This window comes from Centroberyx affinis, unplaced genomic scaffold (genome assembly GCF_046629955.1).
Source record: "Centroberyx affinis isolate AG114_WGS23_722 - 3 ecotype Tasmania unplaced genomic scaffold, CSIRO-AGI_Caff_v1 ptg000888l_1, whole genome shotgun sequence".
In the NCBI taxonomy this organism is placed as follows: domain Eukaryota; kingdom Metazoa; phylum Chordata; class Actinopteri; order Beryciformes; family Berycidae; genus Centroberyx; species Centroberyx affinis.
This window is the reverse complement of record NW_027279477.1, coordinates 183,131-205,903: the sequence shown is the minus strand read 5'-3', so window position 1 is coordinate 205,903 and position 22,773 is coordinate 183,131. Positions and strand designations below refer to the sequence as shown.

The window sequence follows — 22,773 nt, the reverse complement described above, 5'->3', positions numbered from 1 at the left end:
ATTTCCAATCTTGAGCAGACTGGTAGATGGACTTTAAGTCTCTGTGCAGAGAGCACACATCCTAATGAATCTATCAACAGATGAAGCAGAAGGGAAGGTGGGTGTACAGTTTTTAGCGAAATGCTTAACAACACAATTCAGTCAGTGTGAAGGAACAAAAGAGCACAACAGCAAATAGGATAGGTCTGGAGACATGAAAACTGAATCCAAGTCAAGTTAAAAATCTAAGTACAACAAAACCGCCTGTAATAGTAATGGTCTTAATCCATCGCTACCGCACAGCCGTCAGTTGAGCTACTGAGAGTGGTGAATGTTTTTTTCTCCTTTGCTTCCCTGCTGTTCAGCTGAAAACTTTAATCTGCGTGGGCGTTGAATTTCAACACAACACATAGATCTCTAGATTTTCCCACACCAACTACCAATACCAAATACTTTTTTGGGGGGGTAATTTTCTTGCAACTTTATGACTATTTTGTCATTGCAAACAGGATTGGACCAGTTGGACCGTACGCTGAAATACTGCAATAAATCTTTTTCTAAGGCAGCGTGCTCTGCCTTTTCTCTTTGGTATAGTAGGTAATGTGCCCTAACCTGCAAACCATGACCATTAACACAGTATCCACACTCAACGAGAGGTTAGGAATAAAATGCACAGGACATAACATTTTAAGACTGGGACATCTCAACATCTCACTTGAAAGACATAAATACAGACTCTGAGAAACAGTACTAGATATGCAGTTGTACAATGGAATTAACCGAACAGATGTACGGTGGAATGAACTGAACGCAAAACAATTATTCAAAGTGTAGAAATGTGCAAAAAGTTACTAAAGAAGGCTACACATGTTTATGCTTGGTTGTGTTGAAAGAAGCAATTTCATGACCCCAAGAGCAGTCAAACAAGCGGATTACAAGCGGCAAGTTACTGTGTTTTAGATATTTTGTGGAATGCTTCATTAAATACTAGTTTGAATGCTCTCCCTTACCTGTAAATGTATTCACCAGTTTTATTTTGGACTATATACATTATGGAACATTCCAAATATTCCATGCACCAAAAAAAAAAAAAAAAAAAAAAAAAAAAGTTCAATATTTTTACATCGAAACATACCGTAGCTTGAATACATATCCATAAACATGAACGCTATTAGCTCACAACTAGAATGTATCTCTGATCTTTGTAAACATTGTGACTTCTATTCATATGTATACATACCATATATATATATAGTATATACAAAAAAAAGCAGCATAACACTGGACCATCTGTACAATTTCTTGTGTGTTATTCAGTTCTGGTTTTCCTTCATATCCACCACAAATGTCGCTCTTGGAATTGCAGGGGAATTTGAGATTCCCTTGGATTCCTCATTTAATTAACATTCCACTGGAAAATATGAGCGTTTCCTGCACCCTGTGTTTTTGAGTGGGGTCCCTTCCTTTGAAAACTTTGTGAGAAAATATGACACCATTTCTATCAGATTCTCGTGCGGGCTTTCTTTATCTCACCTCACACTGAATCCCAAAGAGAGAGAGATGGTCTTCAAGGAAATAATTCTTATTTTGGCATTATATAGTGTGTCACGGAATATTATTGTAGAAAATGTGAATATGAACAATCATTTGAACTCTATGAAATCCATAACTATTAGACAGATGGATACCGGGTTATTCTAAACAGCAGAAACTGTACAAAGTTTTGGAAAAATCCTTTTACACAGCCTTACATGAGAGCATCCTCCAGAGAGAAATGCGGCCCATGCTGAAACATCACTGTAATAGTTTATGAATATTGGTGTGCAACAACAGAGGACTTCAATTACCTGAGTACCTTCCCTTTTACAATGAAGCAGATTTAAGTCAATGCAGAATAAGTGAGATACGACGCTATAAAGCATGAACAGCTTCCTGCACGCTTCCTCAAAAAAGCTAGGACTTTTTTTTTAAGCCTGCACTTAGTCAGCAAATTACCCAGACATTGGCCCCCAAGTGCACTCAAGATCCACTAGGCTTTACATAGGTGATTAAGGCTGTTCCCGGCAACTAACTAACTAACCCCAGTCTCTTTTATGGACTAAAACTGAGCGAAAAACATTATCAAAAGAGCAAATAGAAAAAAGGTAACACAGCGATGGCAGTGGGAAAACAAAGTAAGTGACGGCAGTCTGTTTTCAGCCTTTACACATTCAGCGTGGCAGGTGGTTGGTTAAAGTCGAAGAGAGCGTTTGCCACAACAGTGAAGGTCTTCATCCCCAAAGAAAGGTGGCCCGCTTCACAAAAGTGATACACCCTTTTTTGCCTTGAGCCTCATCAGTCGGCAATGTTCTGGCTCGATTCACAGGAGAAAAAAAACTGGCAGTGTTGGTGTATGCAGTCGTCCTCTTCAGACCGTCCTGAGAATACTGACCGTTCTATGTTTTTTTCGTTGTTTTTTTCCAGTTTCACATGACTGTCTCCCTCTCCTCCTCCACCACAGGAGAGGGTTTTTCCTCCTCGCAGGGCCGCGTGTGGGTCGAGTGCTCCTCCTCGGGAATGTGCAGCTCCTGTCCCGACGAGGGTATCGAGTTCTCAGAGACGGAGCCGTTCTTCACATACCCGGGCAGGTTCCGGTGCCCGTTCACCGGCACCGGCCCCAGCCGCGTGGTGAGGTGGAGGGCCAGCGGGCCGCGGGCCGTGACGTTGGTAACACTGGTGTGTGATACCATGGGTCCATAGCTGTAGGTGTTGCTGCCGCTCCGAGCTTTCCTCTTGAAGTCCAGGGCGAGAGTCCTCCTGCTCCACGACTTCTTGATCTCCGCTTGGACCTTAGAGGAGAAGATGAGTCAGTCATTTAGCCTCAGAAGAGCTTGGATATTATACAGTAATCTTTGCTGTAAAATGCTGAAGTAAGTTCTTACCTCCCCATTGCAAAAGCAATATATAATGGCGACAAAGAATCCCTGGAAAAGAAGAGAGTATGATTTTAATTTTCTCAACTTCCAGGCCTACTTTATCTTCAGTCTTACATCCAGACAGTTACTTTAAGTGATTTGATCTTCACCATCATCAGCCTGCCTTCTCTTAATCTTAGTTACTATGATCTAATCATAACTCAGCACCAAAAGCATGTGTGCAGCTATAGTTAATTCAAAGGCAGAATTTTCAGTGATAGACACGTGATGCCTGGAGACATGCTAAATCCTGACCAGTTCCATCAGATTTCTTAAACTTGAAAGGAGAAATTAATATGTATGTGGAACCCCAGAGCTAAGATTTAAGTTTCTGGCATTTTATCGCAGCGGCGGTTTGCTTTACCTGGAAGGAGTTGAACAGCATCTCGTAATGCATCTGGATCTGCCAGGGAATTCCAGTCACCTCTGTGTACGGCATGGCCATGAACACGATGTAGTGGACACCAAACAACGGCATCAGCACCAACGTTGACTTTAACAATTTTCTGTAAATTAACAGAATGGCAAAAGTTTCAATCATTTTAACAAACTACTGTAGATTGCCTACCACTCATCTACTTTGCAAATGTGCTGGAGCACATTTCAAACATCAAGTCCATAAAAAGAGAAGAATTCTGCATACTTAAGAGCTAAAAAAAAATCTGTTTTTTAAATTCATTAATGTATTCATTCATTTTGTTTACCTGCTTATTCCTTCTCAAGGTTATAATGGTTAATTTATGCAGACATCTTCCCTTTTTATCATCCTGACACGCTAAAGAGATTAACATTTAAACCCTATTTTTAACAGTTTTGGACAAATACCTTTATCTTAAATATATTTACTGTATGACAGGGGGGTGTTGTCATGTGCCATATGTAAAGCTTATCTCATAACTTGTCACATGATACACACAGCAAAAATAGTAAATTATTCATGATTTTATTACACTGCCAGTGATGCGGGTTACTAATACATTATATGATGAATAAATCAAGAGGAGCTGTCAGTCTAGTAAGGTTTAAAAATGTAAAAATAATTTTGCCATGATAACACCCTACAGCACCTGTACTGCTGCCTTGTGTCACATCTTCCAGCATTTGTTTCCCGTAGTTTAGTTGCCAAGACTCTGATGATGTTCAGAAATAACACAAAATTAACCTGGAGAGAAAACAGAAATATAATGATATAATTAAGTGTCATTGCAAACATGATAAGGCGACAGAGCCAACGGCTCTAAAGCTGCAGGTGCTGTAAAATACTATAATTTACAGCTCAGCAGGGGAAAGTATCTACTCACCACTATAGCTGTAAGGATAGGGACTTGAACTATCCATTTCAAATTGCCTGCACTTAAGTCCCAGCATCTGCCATAGACAAACAACAACAAAACAGGGATCAATGAGCGATAAAAGAAATATCACGCTGCAGGTAGGTGTGATTATCTAGGAGCCATCTGTTTCTCTAAATCCAGTCGTTTCATCACATCTCATTTTTTTTTCAAAAGCTGCTATAGATTGGTCTGAAAGGTCTGGACACAGGTATCACATTAAACTATTCAGAAATGATTTAAGTTTTTGGATCTACACATTTACACAATATATTTATGACCTTAATTCCCTCTGAACTGATGCATAAACCCCGGGGATGCAGATGAAGCTCCTTTCATGTTCAAGGGCTTTTGCAATTTGAAACACTAGACTTTGTGACAGTTTGCCCCAAGACATCTAAATAGCAAAATCTGTATCTTCTTTTAAGTTTGAAAGTATTGAAAACACACACATTTAGCTGGCCTAAACAAGCCTGCAGTGTCACATGCCCTTAACTGCTGTTACTGCTGATGTAGAATAGTTTATTTTTAATTAACATGACTTAACAGTATAGTTTATCTATCATTTGTGCAGGTCACTTACTCTGTGTCTGCTAAGGTCGCTCTTACACTTGCCCAAACTGTCACAAACATAGCTGGGACACCTGAAAAATAAAATAAATATGATTATAAGAAGCAACCATTAAAAACCAAGGCTGCAATGTCCACTAGTAGCCATCATGATGTGATGCAATACTATAAACGATTCCATAATAAGAGTCCATAACTTTGTTCTTTTTTTTTCAGGTCCTTGCAGTGAGGAAACTGGGCAGCGCAGCATCCACATTGTATGCGCTGTGCTTACATAGCTAATACGCACAGTGTGTACAATGCAGGAACTGTAAAGCCCATATTTCACGGTGAAAGTGTCCACAGGCATGAGTCATTTCCTTTGTTCTCGGCTGGATAGTGACACAGTGTGAGCAAGACAGTTTTCTGACAGCTTTTTGTTCTTTTCTTTTTCAATCTTTTTTACATACAAATTAGACCATCAACATGACATAAATTACATACTATTCAGATTAGTACAATACCAAACCTACTAATCATACTGTAACCTATTAAATGTTAATTTGTGTGCAGGAGAATATGAATAAAGTAGAACTCACCCCATCCAATCATAGTAAATCCCCATAGGTACTTTCTGTCTGAGAAGAAAGTCATGAAGATGAGGCTGTGGAGGTACAGACCCTCCACCAGGATCCAGTAGTAATTGGTCGCCAGAAAGTAGAGAAACAGGGTCACAGCCACCTTGCAGCCAATCTGTACACACACAGCAGACAGATAAGTCTAACAGATTTAATCAATACCTATACTGACATAAATAAATGTATCAGATTTTTCCAGGACCTGTCCAAAATGTATTTCTGTCACATTGTTATCTCTAGTCTCTCCTCCCATACTGCCGGCTCTATGGCTTAACAAGAATGAATCCTATGGGTGCTGGTAGTTATGTTTGTTATTGCAGTAACATACGATGTGTGAAAAAGCTATGCAGACTTAAAGGATAAGTCTGGGCCTTATTGTCTTTGTACTTTTTGCCATCATGCCGATCGATTCTGATCAAAATGACTTTCGCAGGGAGTTCTGCTCTCCAACACAATGCAACAGGGTCAGGGGAATCTCAAACAGTCCAACACAAAAAGCGATTGGCAACAATTGAAAACGATTCAACACAATAACACTCATGCTGCAGTTGCATATGTCTTTATATAGCTGAGATTGAACAATTATCACACGGCATGTCAGTTAATTGTCCATTTGATGCTCTTTGTCATTGCTCACACACGCCTTTGTTTACTCTGCCGGCTGCCAGTCTTCTGCTGCATTCAGGTCACATCGGAAGAAGCGGAAAGGCAGGATTATGTTGCTTCGACTTGAACGCGTTCATGTGTTTAACTCGTCGAACACATCTAACAGCGTTTGCACTTAGGAATTTAAAATCTACCATTAACGAAAGGCAGCAGATATTTCTCGCTTTTCGTATGTAGGGTTGACTGTATTAGTGTGAATATGATCATTTTGATTTTTAACCTTGGACTGCTGACATTGGTGGATTCCTTGCTGTGTTTACTGCTTGTGGCGATACAGTTCTGCAATTTGTGACTCCAAGTGGGAGATAACAGAGTCCAAAAAAAAATCCCACATATCCTACTTATAATTACCATTAGGAGGTTGATGTGAACGATTTTTCCCAGCTGGCAGATCGTATTTACCGTAAATCCAACATGAAATGAACGTGCCATCACTACCTTATCCTTATTAAAATAACATATCGAATACTGTAATATGGTTTCAGGCCATTGACAATGAGGATGTTTGCTGAACCAATTAGTATTCCATGCTGTTGTGTTGATATAAGGTGTGAAAAATCCCCACAGCTCATATTGATTCAGCCAGTGTCAGCCCCAGCTAAAAAATCAGCCTCCACATGGCTATCCAGCTATAGTTGTTGTTGCTGTATGCCATGACATGAATTAATAGAGCCAAAGATAAGATAGATGGCCGTTGGAAGCCAATTTCTCTCAGCACTCCATTCTCCCCATGCATGATAACTAACCTAATCATTATCACTGCTATCACTTCTGCTCCGTTTGTGGTGTAATTAGCACCGTCACTTTATTTGCACTATATGTGCATTGCTTTAGTGAGCAGTTTTAGTCCTATGTAGCTCAATGAGTAGAGCATGGCACAAAAATGTGTGCACTCATGGTACTGTAAGGCGCTGGATAAAAGCAGCCACTAAATATGTTACTATCGGTTATTTGCGCATCAAAGCATCCACAAAAAATATCTTGGTCCATTGCCTTGAAGAATGCGTCTTTACACATGAGTCATACGAGGAGTTGTTTTTATTTTTTACAGGACAAGATGTGTGTTTGTGTGCGATGCCTTGTACACTGTATGCTAATATATTTAGTGATATATTTCCGGTACACTTTAAATCTGTACTACTGCACTTACAAACTGTGTTTTGTTGGCTGGCGGTGCCTCAGTGATGGACTTGAGGTCTTCCACGCTGACTCTCTCCATGTCCTCCAAGGCCGATCCGGAGTAAAGCACGACATCTTTCACGAAAATACTTACAGCTCTTAGCATGAAGGAGACAAATAGGTGCATGTGGATGTAGTTCCTGGTGCAGTGTAAGCGTCTAGAGGAAAAAATCAGAGGAGCAAAGTGAGAAGACAGATTTGATAGGAAAAAAACATATAAACAAAAATTGCAATGTTCACATAAACAGCAAAATTGGTATATTTTTCAAAGAGAAGTACAAAGAAAAATCAATCATTATTTCATATCAACAATACAAACACTCCACACATTCAAATCGCTTGTAAATGAAATGAAATTGGATCTAGCAAAAAAAAAATACACCAGCAGCTATTAATGTGCAAAGAATCAAGTCATTCCTTTGTTATGAATTGTTTATGTGTATGCGTGTGCGTGTATGTGTGCCTGTGTGCGCACGCCCGTATGTGTGTGTGTGGACACGCGCACCTTCATGTAAGTGTGTGTGAGTATTTTCACACACATGAACAATGCTCATCCTAATTAGAGCCAGCTGAGTTCCACGCTGACTATAACACATTCTTGAGATTTAGGGGCTTGAAAAGCACAAATATTGAATTGCTCGGCTCAAAGTGAGCTGTAAAAACAAAATTGCAAGCATGTGTTGAGAAGTTCCAAGAGCATGCGAGTTTCCTTCCAGACAACCAAAAGTTTATCTGTCAAAATTTCTCCAAAACATCCTCTCTAAGTATTTACACTGGAGTGGGCGTTTGAGGTCATGCCACGGTATTGGAATCAACTGGATCAATAGTAGCACAGGTTATATCATAACGCAAAAGTCAATGATGACATTCTATATACTGAATATTTTTTAGCACAAAAATAAATCTATTTTCCCTAATGCCAACTTGAATGAGAATTTAAGCCTAATAAAAAAAATCCTTAACAATTAATGAATAATGAAAGCAACCCACAGCTAGCCATAAGCGTTTTATTATTTTATTATTTCTTTCCCCATAGCCTCATTAAAGAGCTGTATATTTGACAAGCTATACTTTGAGAACTATTGATTTGGAAGTGGTGGGCGAAAACTAATCTAGCGAACGGTTCCCCAGTGAAAAAAACGAACACAACTGCTAATGTGAAGTATCCCCTTTCTCTCCCTCAGAAACATTTCTGAAGTCTCCTGTCTGAAAGCTGACATGCTGAAGGGGAGACATGGCTAGAGTGCTCCGGAGCACAGAGCCAGAATGTCAGACGGGCCCCTGGGAGAACTTATTAAACTCATTTGGCCCATAGGTTTCCTGGTGCCAGTTTGGAGCTTTCCTAAAGCCCGGCTCCTTCTGAGTGCCTGCCTGTACAGTAAGTCACGCCGGTGGGAGCGTTGGTAAACAACGCCTTCACACCGACTCCTGATACTCCCTATGCTCAACAAAATAAGCAAATAATGAAAAGTCCTCCTCTGCATTAATCAGTTAAGAAAAAACTATCAAACTGTTGCCACATTTTAAAAAAAAGAATGAATTCAACCTTGTGTAAGGATTTTTCTTCACTTCAACACAGTTCCTAGTGAGCCACATTATATTACAAGGCAAGAGAGGAATATCTCTAGCAAATATTTCATCACATGGTTCTTCCTTCTAAGGACTTTTTATCCCCTTTGTCCATTTGAATTTAGAGCCTTAAATTAGAAAGAAATGCCACTCAAACACTTTGCTAATAAAGTAATCTTTTGTAAATCTTGGCTGAAGTACAAAAACAATATCCAAGGTTTTCTTGTGGCTCTATGAAACCTGAAATCAGTATGAGAATAACAAAGAACCTAAATGTCAGAACATGAAGCATGTATTAATGCAAGCCTGGAGGCAGACTCCTCAAAGAGAGACATATCATGGTAAAAGTCAAATGCACACGAAAAAGGCAAAGGTAATGTTTGATACAACGTTTTGCACGCTTCACCTTACTGTCATGGTACGAAACATATGTGCATACTATTACACAATACAACAGAATTGCATGATTTCAAGCTAAAGCCATTAAGTCAACATAAACTTCACCAGACAGTTTTCATTGCAATATTCTCTGTGCTTTACATTTGCATTTGATACATTGGAATTCAATGGTGTGATTAAAAATTGAAAGAAAACACACATCCAGCGAGTAGTAGGCTTAGGCCTGTTTTACATACAGTATACAGTCCCCATCCCCATCCACAGACAGGAAAAAGAATACAAATAAAGGGATCATGTCATGCAGTACAAAGGGAGTAATCTATATGCTGACATGTCTGTGCGGTGAAGCGCATGAAGGAAAAACATCAAGGGAACTTAAACAGAGAATTGGGGAACACAGAAGTAGAATCAGATGTAAAACAGACAGTTATCCAGTAGCGGTACTGTATTTTATGGAGTTTCTTCTCTATAAATATATTGGAATTGCAAAGGTGACATTATCAAAAAGAGGGGGGTGGGGGGGGTTGGATAGAGCACTTTTCAAAGTTTTGGATCTTTCATTTGGGAACACTAAATCCCTGAGGGTTAAATGTTGAGTTTGATCTAAGACCATTTTTGTAAAAATGAACTGAACTGACTATGGATATCCATGTTGAACTAATATGAAGAAATGTTGTGCTATTTGAGATTGTCATGCAGAAAAGACATTTTCTAATTTTTCTAGGTAAGGAAACTGATATTGCATTTTTATGGTATTGTATGTAAACATCTGTTCCAGTGAAAAATGGGATTGTGATTGTATGGTACATGTAAATATTGTCTGAGAACAAGGTCACATGACCAATTAGACCAATCTCTGTTGGGTGATTAAAGCAAAGCAAAACAGAGCATAAAATGGTGAGGAGTGGTGCAACTTGAACTTCTTCAGATGATTAGAAATCACACCATAAAAAAAACCCCAAAAAAACATGTCGACTGGATGTTTTGATCTCTCCTATAGTGACTCTAACCTTATTTTCGGACCCTGCATTTAAATCCCTCTCCTGGGGAATGTCTGTGGCTGGAAAGATCGATTGCAGAATTCCAGTGACAACTTCAACTCACCGGAAATATCCCAAGATGACCACAGCCACCATAAGTGATCCCAGAGAGATGGAGTAACCCACTGTGTAGATGAGATACAGACGGTCAAAGACCTCCTGTTGGAAAAGCAGAATTTGAAATAGTATCAACAGTAAACCTTTATAAAAACAATGTAACCTCCACCAACCTGTATCCTCTCTTTGATGCAATGCTTGATGTACTGTAGGTTTTACACAGATTGAGGTTTTGAATTTTCAGTGTAGTTGATAATTCACTTAAAAAAAACAAATAGCTTGTAAAATGTTGGGGGATGTATTGTTGTATTTTATAGCTGCCTGGTCAATATAAGATACACAGAGAAAAATGAAGTGATCCTAAAATGCTGACTTTTTATTGAATGAATTGCATGCAACAGTGTACCCCTGCTACATTGCTGCTTTTTGTTGAAAAAAAAATCTAATGTTATTCTCCTTTCAGCCACCATAAAGTTCAAGAAATGACCTGGCCATCAGCCGCTTGAGATTTGTGTTCCAATATGTATTCACTCCTACTTAGCAGCATCTGAGAAATAATAATCTGTTGTGACTGCTGCAGCAGGACTGCAGGACAGACGGATTATAAGGAATTTGTGTGACAGCTGCCAGTGCACGCACAAATAAGTAGAAATAGATATGCAGGTTGCCCTCTGCAAGAAACTACAGACCCAACACTGTATAAAAAGTACTACTTCTTTCAGTGTACATAATCATCGTACATAACCATAATCACAAGTAAATCCCAAGTAATCAAGCTGTGTTCGGTATTTTAAGTGAAGCTGATAAGTAAGTTAATATTCGACAGATTCACTATGGCAGATAGTAGTGTGACATTCCATTGTTTATTCAGCAAATGACTGCAACACATTAGAAATAACTAAAGCAACTCAGTCAAACTAATACAATTGCCATATTTAAGTGAAGAAATGACTGGCATATTTCTAGGTGATTTGATAAATTAGGATTGCAGTGACCACTGACCTGCAGAAAAACACGTGCTTATTATTTTCACAGTTTAGAATAGACTTGTATGTTGTGTGTTCTCCCTCAGCTGAAGAGTGGATAGGGTTCAGGCTGCCTCATCTACCCATATGTAATGAAAAGATTCATTGAGTACCATCTGAGTACTGTCAGGCTCTTTACAGAACTTGGACTCAATTAACATGCATATTTATCTCATTATGTATGCCACACATTTGCACACTTATTGGTAGGAGTTCATTCAACTTCATATGTGATGTAGGAAATTTAGGAAATTAGAAAAAATGTTGTTTAGTTATAACATTTAGTTAAGTTATTTAATTAGTTGTTACAACGCTCATTTCAACACACTCAAGCTTCAGGAGTTGTTCTTCCACAAGTAGTATTGTGTACATTGTGTGACAAGAGACTGCAAGTCCAAATTTTGTTGACTGAAACACACTAGGCAAGTGGTTTGACTATCAATTCTTCACAAAGAGCATGTAACATGGTACTGAAATCACACATTACTGTTCCAAACATGGTAGAGATATTATGGATCTGTAATTACAATATACCCTTTTTACCATTGGGAGCTTTTGTTACTCTAGCAAAAGATCAATGGTTGGATGCTGCATTGCAAAAAAAAAAGTGTAAGAGGAAAATTCTCAGATGTCAGCACTTGGCATTTTTTCAAAAAGTAACTTCAAAAGCAATCATTGCATTTGACAATGCATTGCCACCTGGTGACAGAAGTGTCTCAAGTAACCATACGTTTCTAATAAAAACAGCATTTGACTCGCTGGTGATGGAGCTGACAAAGGCTGGGTGGGACTGCTTGGGCTTCCAGCGGTGAGATTACAGCAGTGAACAGGCAGCCAGAGGACACAGTGAGGAGAGCCACTAACCATGCTCTCTGTACATCAACACAGCAGGCTCATTGGAGGGGCCAAGAGCCCAGTGTGATGTAACCAGACACTCCACTGCTGTTATCATTTAGCATCGGGATCCCGTGCCAAGTAATGGGTCTGTAAGTTGTGGTGGTGGTGCGCGGTGCGGCAATTGTGCCGTGAAGGGGTTTCATTTGTGCATATGCATTTGTCATTAACTGCTGCAACCGCTCCTGGGAGCCCATCAACATAAACATTTGAAGTCAGTAAGAAATTGAAGGGCGTCATGATGAGGTTATGCCCACATCCTCTACACTGAGACCCACATTTAAGTGAGGGGGAGGCGAATCCATGTGGGACAGCCAATGTTGCATATCCTTTCATGGCAAAAATGCAGTATTGAAAACCAAGCCTATTTGAAAATAATGGACAAAGCTCTTTACAGCGGCCTCAGCGTAAACGTAATATTCCACTTTACAGCCTCCTGCCAACCTTCTTTGGGCGAGCTTTGAAGGCTTTCATTTTCTTTGTGGTGTTTCCTTCTTATCAATGTGGGACTGATTGCTGTGCCACCTAATCACAGCAAGTAACAGAACAGACCAATTGTAACCAAGAGCAACTGACTGCCTTGGACCTGGAGAGCCACTGGATACTGAACTCTATATATAAATTCAATCATTTTTATATAGTTTGTACAGTTTGACCACATTTGAGTTGGTCACAGCAAGAGAGAAACACATATTATCACATTTCCAAAAACATCTGCTGCTAATAGTTACAGCTGCACTCGGGAACTTTGCACATTGGAGGCCCCAAATGGCAGTGAGACGTATCTGTTTAAACTGTGAGAACTTCAATGAGCAGAATGCAGATTTTGTATTTTACTCTTAAGTTTCAATTTGTCACTCATCAACAAGATTTTCTGCCAGTGTACATACTCGATACCCTACTTTATGATTTAGGATTACAAAATGGGTGCATTTTTACATAAATACACCCATTTACATTTCTGTTGTCTTGCCTAGTGCAGCTTTACATAACTGCATGGCAACCGCATTGCCATTTATGAATAAATGGATCCCATTCATCATCTCCCTATCATTATCTCATCGTTTTATGACAGATGATTAAACTACATTACACTGTACATTACTGAAACGGCCTTTGTCAAACATTTGTACAAATTCCAATGGCGGTGTAATTGCAAGTTTAAATGGTGCAATAGCAGTCTGAATGAGCGTAGTATCAAAAGTGTCACAATTTGCTCTGGCAATACATTCACAAGAGAGGCAAGGTTTAACTGAGCGTGTAAATGGACGACATGACATGAATCTCACCTTTTCATGGTTTTGGTTGTAATGAGAAAGGAATTTTGCACATTCACTGTAATTGGCCCAGGTCTTGTTGTTGGTTGTGGCCAGCTCCCATGTCCCATTGTTGTCACAGCGGCGGTATGCTAGTCCTGGACATCAAGCAGACCCAAGGCTATTTTAAAATACAGATTTTTCCAACTGTTTTTCCAACTGAGCCTATTATTAAATACAGACTTTGCCAACTCTTGATTATTGAGTAACAGCAGTGCAGATGACAAGAAGTGACAATTATGCATTCCAAGCATGCTACTTAATTAGATTAACTTTATTGTATAAGTTGAAATATTAAGACATAAGTTAATTGGTTTTTGAAGAGTGGTTAGAAAACCTAATGTATATCTATTATCTGCTGTAATATCAGATCATTTCTATCAAAACAGATCTAGAATAGCAACATTTGTCTGTGTTATCTTATCTAAAAAGTCAAAGGTGGCCTTGTGATGTGTGCTGAAGTACTGCACCAACCGTGCACCTTGAGGCATGGTGTTCTTACAAGAATTGAAAACGAGCTTCAGAGTCACACCTGCTGACTGGATCCAGGGTCAGTCTTACCTTTATGGTTGAAGTCATAGATATACTCCGGACATGCAGTGAAAACAAGCTTTCCTGGAGCCCCCTCAGGCCAGCAAACAATGCCATCCCACTCTGGTGAGCAGAAACCATCTGCAGAGACAAAAGCAGCGGTGACATTTAAAAATAGAGATGCGGAGGGTTGTGCTGCCTCGGTTCCAGCATTACATGGCTATAGGCGTTTACGAGGGCAGTAGTATGCAAGACTTCTAAGGATTGTGCTGTCCTTTGAAAAGTAGGGTACATGCATGAACTTTATATAGTATGCAAATTAGCATTGCAAAGCAGCCGTGTCATTTGTGGTAAGTCTGACAGACTGTAAATTAGACGCAATACATCCCATGACCCATGTTTTTTTTGTTTTTTTTTAAAGGAAAACACCAGTCACCCAGAGAACAGAAAACATACATACTTAGTCTTTGAAAGACGCCATATGGCTACTCAACATCCATTGTGATATAATTAAGGCCTGATAATCATGGAATCTCCAGCATGTTGATGACAATTTGTCCATTGAATTCTATCTATGTTCATTAGAGCCTTGTTTGTTAGCTGCAGTGGCCTCTTCACCCGGGAGATTTCCGTAACTAATAACTAATAAATTACTATATGAACGAGCATGTTTGTGCGCAACTGGAAGTGTATGATCTATTCACAGCACTCAAACACTTAAAATTATAGTGCTGCATTGTTGTTAGAGACCCGTACTTTTTTTTTTTTTTTCTGTTGTAGGAAATTGGTTTCAATATGGATCTTATTTACAAGATTCCATGCAAAAGGAAAACAACACAGACCGCAGTGTAGTATCCTGAGTCACTGACAGGAAATAAAGGCATTAAGCTTGTTTTCCCTCACAATAGCATAAAGGATCTCAGTTTTCAAATCTGACTTCCATTATCACATGTTTGGTACTATATCTCATATATGTTCAGCTTTGAATTTCTTAATACACGAACACTAGCTGACGAGCCAAACCAAAAATCAACCATGTTAACATTTATTCAACTTCACACTTTTTGTTTCAGAGTGCTCCTCCCTGATCAAATAGTACTAACAAGGACCTTCAATGACAGTTTTCACTTTTTGAGACGGTGGTGAGGAACATTCAGAATGAAACCAAAAAAGTTGTTCAGGAATCTTTCCAATGTGCACTTTTTATACATTCCTTTCCTCACTTCCTCGGCATGCCCTACAGGATTGCTGACTGTGTGCTTTTTCTGAAACTCTGTCATCTTTTTTTTTCAGCGGAGAATGTAATACACAAGACTTTCAAAGATGCGTCTATACTTCTTTCATAGACAAAGAAAGAGCTGCAGGTTCAAAGGAAAAAATCCTGTTTCAGAGCAGAAAGCCCCTTAATTGTCAGCGAAACCGTGGACCTCAGCCCTCCGATAGTGGGAGCAAAGTCCCTTTCCCTACAGATTCCTGGCAAAAGCCGCTCTTATGGCTTGGCATTTATTTTGCATTATTGAAAACATCTGCCCCATTTTGACCACTAATAAGTAGCTAAGGATAAAACTAAAACTATGCTCTCTTTGCTGTAGATCTATTATTTTCTCATTCCTGTAATCAAAGTTACAAAGAAACATCTGAAGCAATGACGACATGCTTTTTATTTGCCTTCAAAATGGCCTGTCAGTTGGAGAACATAATTAAAGAGTAGACTGAGTGGAGCTGACTGATTCGCACAGATCTCTGGCGGGAGGAAAACAGCGTCTAGTTTTGAAAATCACACTGACCACACATCCTGGGAGTAAAAGTAAAATGGCTCTTCGCTTTTGCCATAGGTTTTATTACCATAGGACCACCTACTAACAGGCTTAAATTAAACACCGAACACACACATATATAATTTCCTGTAAATTCCACGACCATGATTTAAATATAAACGTGACTATGGGGGACTTTGGTATTAGTGATGTAACTGAGGTTTTTAATAAGGTTTTCTTTTCCCCCCACTCATTTGATTCAGACCTGCAGATGTCAAAACACATATCGTACTGACTCCTGATATATGCAACCTTTTATAATGATTGCTGATGTTATTCTACACCGAGACCACAAGTTTGAATGCTGAGCTATTTTCACACTGCAAGGTCTGGGGCCTTGAACCCACATCCCTCCACTGTCCTCTCCAGGCAAACCTCAGTGTTTCCCTCAATGAAAACCTTGTCTCAGCCATGTAATGGAGACTTTTGTGTATTTAAAGCACAAATGAGAAATAAAAACAAATAGATGGGACTTCACCGTGAAGGGTTGCAACACAACCAAACCGGGGGTTCGGCCTTGAATTCTCTCTCAAAATACCTAGAACAGCAAGATTAATTCATTACTCTCGGCTAATTCTGCATTGCACAGTGCAAACAATTTAAAATAGTCATAAAATAGTCACTCCACATCTCTAATAATAGTTTAGCTAACCACTAGTTTACAGTGGCTGAAAAAAATACACTAAGGGTGGTCATGCAGGACACAGGCAAGACAAATATGGACGAAAAGCCAAAGTCCTCAAAAATGCACACTAGTTGCTATTCTTTGAGTTTGACTCAGCCCACAGATTCAAGGTCTCACCACAATAAGAGACCAAAATGAACCATTTTCCAAATAAAACCAGCATATTCTTGGCCAAAGTCATCACAACTACAAGAACAAATCCTGTCCAAACCTTAATGGCCACTTCAAAGGAAACGTTCATCTGGGTCATTGGGGGGCTTGTTAAAGCAATGCTCTATTGAACTTTATCTCACATCTCGACTTGACATTCTGAGAAGTATTACAACATCACAGCGAACCGCTAATCAGGTTTTCAATGATTTCCGCATTACATAATTACAAACAACCAGATGAGACTCTGGAGTTCAAATGAAGTGAATTAAAAGCAATCCATGTTCCATTAAATACATATCTGAAATCAAGCACATGAAATGAGCCCTTGTGTGCTTTTCCAGGCATAAAAGCACACCAGGGACTGTTCTTCTTTATTAAGGTAATATGTTTACCCTAATTTTTTCATCTGTGCTGTGATTGAAAAGACATGTGCAACCTTCCAAAAGAGGTCAGAAAACAGCCACCACATAAAGGCTAAGTCACATCCACTCAGCTAACATCATCAGGTATGCAGGTCAGCTACAGCGGGCGGCTCTGGCGCTCTGTACCCCCAAAAAAGCATTTCATAGGAACCCCATGCAACATGATTCCCCTATGGGCAAATTAGAGTCTCTCATGAGAAAGTAGCTAGATTCAGTGTCAACATCCTGCCAAATGTAGGGAGAAAGAGCAACATGTATTGCACTCACCCAGCCACTGCAGCCACAGTGTATGTAACACTGAGTCACATCTTCATGAACGTCTACAATTATAGTTTTGTGTGGCAATTTTTGTTTATCCTCTCTTCACCAAGAAATATGGCGTAAACCTACAGTGCCACTTTCAAGTATTTAATTCAATTGAAGATTACTTGCATGAAATTTCTACTTTGATGTAAGTAAATTATAAAATGATTAGATTGAAAATACATCTAAACATCTAGGCTAAATAAAGTGATAATGATTTCCTCTACAAAGGTACCTGCAGGTGCCTGAGAAATTGTAATGCCTAGCTCACATCTATGCCATGTCAGGCTGCATTAGGCATGATGGTGGTCAGAGGAGGAACCGAGACTCTGATCTTAGAAAGGTCTGATGTGCGTCTGAGTGCTCTGCTCTGCATTAGTGTCTATGGCCATTCTGATCAATACACTGTGAGAAACAGCATACGCTTCTAGTTTTTCCTATAAATACTGAGAATGTTGCACAAACTGCTTTTTGATGCCTACAATTTTCAATGGTAGCAATTCAAGTCATTTTTTTTTATCAATTTGAAGCTTTGTGGACATTTATCAAAACCATGAACAGTTGAGAAATACTACATGAGACAATGTAACTACTGGGAACTGTCAACAAAAGCTTTTGTGTTCTTAGCCTGGAAATAAACATTTTTAATTATGTGTTTCATTTAAAAAGGGGTATCATTTGGAGGGTCTGAGAATTTAATGAGACCACAATGTGCTGGGGTTAAAGAAAAAAATAATATGATTGGTTTGGATATGGAATCCAAAAACCTCCTCTGAACAATCAACATGGAAAATGACAGTAACCGCAGTGAGATAGACGCTGGGGTCTGCTGGAAAATGATGCTCTTCAGACACCCATGAGTACACAAATACACACAGGATCAGCTTCCCCCTTCGGTCCTAGCCTCCAGAAAGCCACAAGGAGGGAAAAAGAGCTGCATTCCTCAATGTAACCATCAAATTACATTCAACTGGATATGGAACTTTTTGACAGACACAACTGCCTTGAGGAAGGCATTTGACTGTAATGTCAGGAAGGTGTAGGTGTAAATAGTCAAAGTGGATTATCTCTTTTTGCTCTTTTCACAGGAGCCCATTCCAGGTGGTGGTAAATCAATGCAACCATATACACTATTGGAAACCTAATCAATCGTAATGAAATATGGCCTTCCCATCACATGAGATATTTATCAACCGCCTGCACAGTGAGTGTCAATATTTCAGTTATGAACCTTATGGTATGAACCTATATTGCTAAGGAACACACATTTTGATCAATAAACAGCACAAGCCTAGTATAGATTTGATCTATTATCTATCCATCACACTCAATTAATGGTGCATTTTAAATGCCAAATGTCAATACTGTAATGCTGTAATTCCCTTGTCAGTTCTACCATGACATAACACAATTACTGTCTGGTTAAAGTAGCAGGCAATAAACCAATAACATTAACTCTTGAGGGATCACAGATGTCCATCCAGCAAAATTTTTCAGGCACATTTTCAGATTAATGGCACAAAACAAAAGTGTTAAGATATGCCAGAAAAGGTTTAAGGGTCTAATTATCTTTTCTCACATACTTGCATTTTACTTTACTCACCAGGAATCCTTTGCTTTGACTTGATGTTCCCCTCACATTTCCGTTTAGCTTTGAACAAAAGGCCTATTTGTTCCTCTTTGGTGAGCACATCATCTGCATAAACCTGCATGGAAGGACATTGACATGGAGTTAGTGATGGGAAATATTCAAACATTAAGCGTAAATAAAATGGGCTTTATGCTGACACAAACATTGCATGCTGACATCTGTGAATTACATGTTGCAATGCCAAATCCAAATTTCCAAAGCCAAAGTCAAATTCCATCAATAAGCATTGCCAATAAACAATTCGACAACTTTCAGTTCATCCAAATAGGGCAATTCTAAAATACAGAGTGAACATATTATTGCACGTTTGTGGTCCCATCTGGATCTGAAGCTAAGATTCTGACATTTCTCTCACAGTAACAAATGAGCATGAAATGCATCAATTGGCTGATATCCAGATACAATTTCCTCAGCACAGCTGCTTCACACAACCCTCTAACCACTACTCAAGTCAAGTCAGGTTTATTTATATAACCCTTCATTACAAAAGCATGTCTTGAAGGACTTAGATCTAACTAATCAACAATCACTCACAAAGAAAATTATGATATACAGTGTACCGACAAAAAGGAAACAAAACAAAGTGCAAGATACATGACAGCATATTGGAAGACATAGCAGGCCTAACCTACCTAGCCTACCTGGCACCACCAACCTTAGACACTCAGTGGAGACAAGGGAAAACTCCCAAGAAAACCGTATAAGCACTATACTCAACATCCCTGGTCATAGTGTTGTGGACAGTCTAAATCCTTGCCTTTCTTTAGTGAAAACCTCCTAAAAATCGAGGCTGCAGACGTTTTCTCAGATATTCTAAGTGCGCAGCCACTGGGGGAATGCAGCAGGGTGGCCTGGTTGTTAGAGGGACTGTGCTGTGTCTGGAAGGTCTCAGATTAGACTGCACTTAGACCGCAACAGTCCACTCCTGTCAAAGTGTCCTTGAGCAACACAGTGAACCCCGACCTGCCCCAGGGGCCGCTGCTCCTGCTTCCCCTGAACAGAGGCCTCTCTGCTGAAATGTATATATGTGAGAGTTAGATCTTAGTGGGACATGCACACTAACGGAACAGAAATACACTCATTGTAATATGGTAATCCAGTGCTCGGAATTCTTCTAAAATCCCTTAAAGCAATGCAAGTGAATGTTACAATGACTTGTGTAAATAAGCGTACTATATATACTGTATATATATATTTATTCCTGTCTTAACTGCCATGAAGCAAAGCGTTATGAAAGACCTAGTGTTTTTTTTTCTTCCCTTGACTAAATAGTATCAGTTTCACTTGTTGTTTATAGTCCCAGCTTGTATTCATGTGGTTTTATCCACTAGGTGGTCAGTATCCATTAGGCACTAATCAGACATGACACAGAAAAAGAGATTTTACTCTGTACGTTTTCTTACACCTTATATTTTAGTGGCTTGTGAACATTGTGTCTGAGAGCAGCGCTATAGCTCAGGTGTGGTTTTCCATTCAAGGAAATATTTTCCATTCTAATAGCTCACTTTGGCTGGCTCACTGTTTGCTCTGGGATCACTTTGAGTCAATAACAAATATGACTGTATTGAAAATGACCACATTCATCGCTGACATCGTGTGACAAGAAATATAAAAGTGAAAATATAGAAGTGTAAGCTCAGTGCTAAAACTAAGGCGTAGATCAGTGCACAAATCACCAGGATTTTTTATGGTGGAGTGAGCCATACTGCAGCAAAATGCAAGATATTCCTTATGGTTTAGATCCCCACAACTGTACATAATACCATAAAAATTCCATTGATGATCTGGGCGTATTACTGGTTCAACATTTTGAAGGCCTGGGGGCAGGGCTACCACAGCCCAGCCATCACCAAGGACACCTAGTCTTGTTTTTGGTTCAACAAAAGTAGAGCAAACGATTCATATGAGAGACAAGCTATTATTGAAAACAGACATTTACTTCACAGAGCAGCTGACTCCCTAACTTACACTTGTCATTTCAATTTGACTTTTATCATTCAGTCACGCCAGGACACATGAAGTGACAGGTATAGCAGCAAGAAATGGAAAGAGATAGAGAGGAGGAGGAGGGAGAGCAGGAAAAAAGTAATGCAGACACGGATTTAAATAAATACAGCCACACTAAATGCATTACAGCCATTTTCAACTGTCAATCCACTCTCAAAAATCACATCAAAATGACAAGTGTAACCATAGCCTCTGACTCACTGGGCCTATGCCAAAATACCTATCTGCTGCATCTCTGGAGTTTTGTTCTACATAATTGATCACCTGCAGCATAAACTCCACATTGAAGTTTCCTCTGGCCATGTTGCTGTTTTCTCTGCTGGTTGAATAAACTTGAAGTACTGAGGGGCCTCCTTGGTTAATTAAGGCTACGGGCTTTTAGTCAGGCTGCAACATTTTTTAACACTTGTGCCAGCTGTTTTATCTATCATTAACCATTTTGACCCTGTTTTTACTGGCAGCAGGATTTATTTGTCAAAGGACATGTTGCTTATTGCTTATTAGAGACAGGCTATTATTTGAGACTTTAAACCAAAAATAATAAACCAAAAAAAGAAGAGGCTCATATGTGCTTCACTAATATTTTCATTGGGCGCTTAATTAAGCTATAATAAAATTGCAAAATTCAACATAATTGCTAAAACAGTTTCCACCATGACAAAAGACACAGCTGTATTGTACTGAATTCCCAGCTAGTGTCTACACTGCAAGTGATTATACACTGAAACTTGCGGATGCTTTTCTTACCAACAGGTACACTGCTATTAACGTCATTCAAGGTTTGATCCAAAAACTGCAACTGTGGTGCTGCAGTCGGTTACTGCAATTGACACAGAGAACCACCTATTTAAATTTAATTTAATTTCCGAGGAGCTATTTTAAACCCTCTGGGTACTTGTTTACGATTTGAAATGAGCAGCTAAGACCATTCTGCATCTGCATACTTGACAAGGAGTCATTTGCAAATTAAAACGTGTATACATTGTCTTTGATGCGAGGGGGCCATTTCCTGAGCTTAAAATTAAACTGTAAATACCTCGTGGCTCTCGTGGGTTTGCTGTACACAAAACCATAATACCTCGATCCATCAATATTTTCACTACTTTCAGTCTTGAAATAAGGATGTCCAGTTTGAGAGCTGAATAAGGTTACAGAATGAAGACCTTTATGGCTTTGCACGGTAAACAACCACAGATGGAACAACATTTGACCACAGGTGAACAAGGATAGATACTACCTGTTTACTGTACTAACTATGCCAATATAGAATATTCCACTGACAGCTCCAAAGGAGTTAAGACCATTTTCATCTGAATGGCTGACCGCTGTTTCTTTTAGTGAAGCCTTAACCAATGGGGGACGAGAAACAGAGAAACAAATGTCTAGGCACTAATTCGGCTCTCAAAGGACAAATATTATTATAAACATCTTCATCATTGCTAAATCACCAGCATCATCATTGAACTTAACCCTGGGGTGATTCTGATAAAGCTACACACAGAGAAATAGTAACGACAAAAAACAATACAGAAAATAACATGCGAACAGGGTATACATTCATAAATTCCCATCCAAACCATGTATTTTTAGATCAGCAATAAATCAACT

General features: G+C 39.2%; 1 protein-coding gene across 1 annotated transcript; it reads right to left on the bottom strand.

The window, feature by feature from the left end:
* Nucleotides 1-2,444: 2,444 nt before the first annotated feature.
* Nucleotides 2,445-21,468, bottom strand: pth1r (parathyroid hormone 1 receptor). Its single transcript, XM_071521427.1, has 13 exons — nucleotides 21,430-21,468; nucleotides 19,111-19,213; nucleotides 14,158-14,268; nucleotides 13,570-13,694; nucleotides 10,369-10,463; nucleotides 7,268-7,454; nucleotides 5,413-5,566; nucleotides 4,848-4,908; nucleotides 4,235-4,301; nucleotides 4,001-4,095; nucleotides 3,298-3,439; nucleotides 2,901-2,942; nucleotides 2,445-2,807 (listed from the first exon to the last, which is right to left on the bottom strand). Exons 1-13 carry the CDS (start codon nucleotides 21,466-21,468, stop codon nucleotides 2,445-2,447), a joined length of 1,584 nt encoding a protein of 527 aa, XP_071377528.1.
* Nucleotides 21,469-22,773: the final 1,305 nt, after the last annotated feature.